At 57.1% G+C, this 2,403-nt stretch overlaps 1 protein-coding gene across 1 annotated transcript; it reads left to right on the plus strand.

Moving 5' to 3' along the window:
* The first annotated feature begins 644 nt into the window (after positions 1–644).
* Positions 645–2,127, plus strand: LOC125541755 (putative carboxylesterase 2). Its single transcript, XM_048705092.2, has one exon. The coding sequence runs from the start codon at positions 676–678 to the stop codon at positions 1,801–1,803; it is 1,128 nt and encodes a 375-aa protein (XP_048561049.2). The 5' UTR covers positions 645–675; the 3' UTR covers positions 1,804–2,127.
* Positions 2,128–2,403: the final 276 nt, after the last annotated feature.

A 2,403-nucleotide genomic window follows, 5' to 3' on the forward strand; every position in this document is an offset into this window, starting at 1 on the left:
TTCCATCTCTCTACTGGGAGCAACGTCCGTGGATTTCTTGCCCAAAATCTAAGGAAGTTGAGCAGCACATACACCGTAGGTTGTCTAAGCAGCACGGAGGAAAGGAAACATGGCGTGTACTACTAGCGCGGCAGCAGAGGGAGTGGTGATTGGATTAGTGCAAAAGGAAAAGCAATCGCGGTCCACCAATACGTCAGCATGAAAATGACATGTACATGCAGTCCTCCTCAAGCGCATCCAACGGTTAAATCGGACGGCGGTCGAGCCGGCTGATCCCACGCGCAGATTAGCCGGCTGACGCCTAGCGCTACCCAAAAAGAAAAGCAATCGCGGTCCACCAATACGTCAGCATGAAAGCGACATGTGCATGCAGTCCTCCTCAAGCGCATCCAACGGTTAAATCGGACGGCGGTCGAGCCGGCTGATCCCACGGCAGATCAGCCGGCTGACGCCTAGCGCTGCCCATAACTAAAGGGCATTTATAGTAGATGTTACGAAACCGGATGAAGGCATGAAGAGAGAAAAAGAAACGGAAAACGAGGGAAAAGATGAGCCGAACCTACCGACTCCTCTTTAGTCGTTGAGATTTCCTATATAGAAAAACCAAACTAACCCTAAAACGAAGATCCACCACAAAACTCCTACCAATCTACCACCCAACCGGGGAAGAGGACAATGCTCGTGACTCAGCTACACACCAACAGTCCAGCACAAGCTCTGCTCTGCCACTCCCAGTGCATGCGCTACAAATACGGTAATACTAGCACAGAACTACACGTACGCCGCCGGACGTCCCTGACGTTGCACGCCCGCCGCGCACCGAACAGGTCGGCGATGGCAAAGAACGCCGCGGCCACCGCCGACGCCGGCGACGAGGTCGTCCACGACTTCTCTCCGCTCCTCCTGGTCCACAGGAGCGGCAGGCTCGAGCGGCCCCTCGCCATGCCGCCCGTCCCGCCCGGCCACGACGCCGCAACGGGCGTCGTGTCCAAGGACGTGTCGCTCTCGCCCTTCTCGTTCGTGCGTCTCTACCGCCCGCCCGAAACGGGCGCCGGCGCCGGCAAGAAGCTCCCCGTCCTCGTGTACTTCCACGGCGGGGGGTTCGTGATCGGGTCGGCCGCGTCGGCCGCTTACCACCGCTGCCTCAACGACCTCACCGCGGCCTGCGCCGCCGTCGCGGTCTCCGTCGACTACCGCCTCGCCCCGGAGCACCTGCTCCCCGCGGCGTACGAGGACTCCCTGGCGGCCCTCAAGTGGGTGCTCTCCGCCGCCGACCCGTGGCTCGCCGAGAGAGCCGACCTCTCCCGCATTTTCCTCGCGGGAGACAGCGCCGGCGGCAACATCTGCCACCACCTCACCATGCACCACGACTTCAGGGGCGCCGCAGGAAGGCTCAAGGGGATCGTCCTGATCCACCCGTGGTTCTGGGGCAAGGAGCCCATCGGCGAAGAGCCCCGGCCGGGGCGCGCGGAGGGCGTGGAGCAGAAGGGCCTGTGGGAGTTCGTGTGCCCCGACGCAGTGGACGGCGCGGACGACCCCCGGATGAACCCGACCGTGGAGGGCGCGCCGGGGCTGGAGAACCTGGCGTGCGAGAAGGTGATGGTGTGCGTCGCCGAGGGGGACTTCTTGCGTTGGCGCGGCAGGGCGTACGCGGATGCGGCGGCCCGGGCGAGGGGCCCCGAGCCGGCGGTGGAGCTGTTCGAGTCGGAGGGGGTCGGCCACGTGTTCTACCTGTACGAGCCTGCGACGGAGAAGGCCAGGGAGTTGCTCCAGAGGATCGTGGCGTTCGTCAGAGCGGAGTGAGCACGCGCGCGCGCCGTGGAGCAATGCTGAACGGAAACGATGAAAGAAGATAAGATCAAACTATAGTGTTTGGAGTGAGCCGGCGAGGGATCCAAATATATTTGCATGCATGCACTAAGAGACCGAATATACAATGTCAAATGTCATCAGTCCTAAAAAAATGTCATCGGGATTTACATTTACAAATTGCATAAAAGAAAAACGTTTAATCATGTATCTAATTTATGACATGCCTTCACTATTGGATTTGTTTGAGGAGGGCTTTGAAATTTGATCATGTACGAACATATTGTGATACAAAATAAATAAATATGTTCAAAGCTAGTACAACTTAAAATGAATGAAGTTACTCTAAATCTCAATCGCCTCAGATTTGATTTATGTCTCAATTGCGTCCGTAATTGTTGGATCATGTAGCTTTATGATTTGCATGCACCACATGTGTGTTTTCGTTACTTTGGGGGAGAGAGTGGCCTTCATAGGGGTTGTGATGGCTTGTAGGTGTGTGGGCTGGACTGGAGGGATGAAGATGCCTTTTTTCATCTTGTCTGTTGGGCTTTTAGGAGATCTACTAATTAAGGGTACCTCTTGTGGGAGCCC

The sequence above is a fragment of the Triticum urartu genome, chromosome 2A (assembly GCF_056163025.1).
Source record: "Triticum urartu cultivar PI428250 chromosome 2A, HENAU_Tu73, whole genome shotgun sequence".
In the NCBI taxonomy this organism is placed as follows: domain Eukaryota; kingdom Viridiplantae; phylum Streptophyta; class Magnoliopsida; order Poales; family Poaceae; genus Triticum; species Triticum urartu.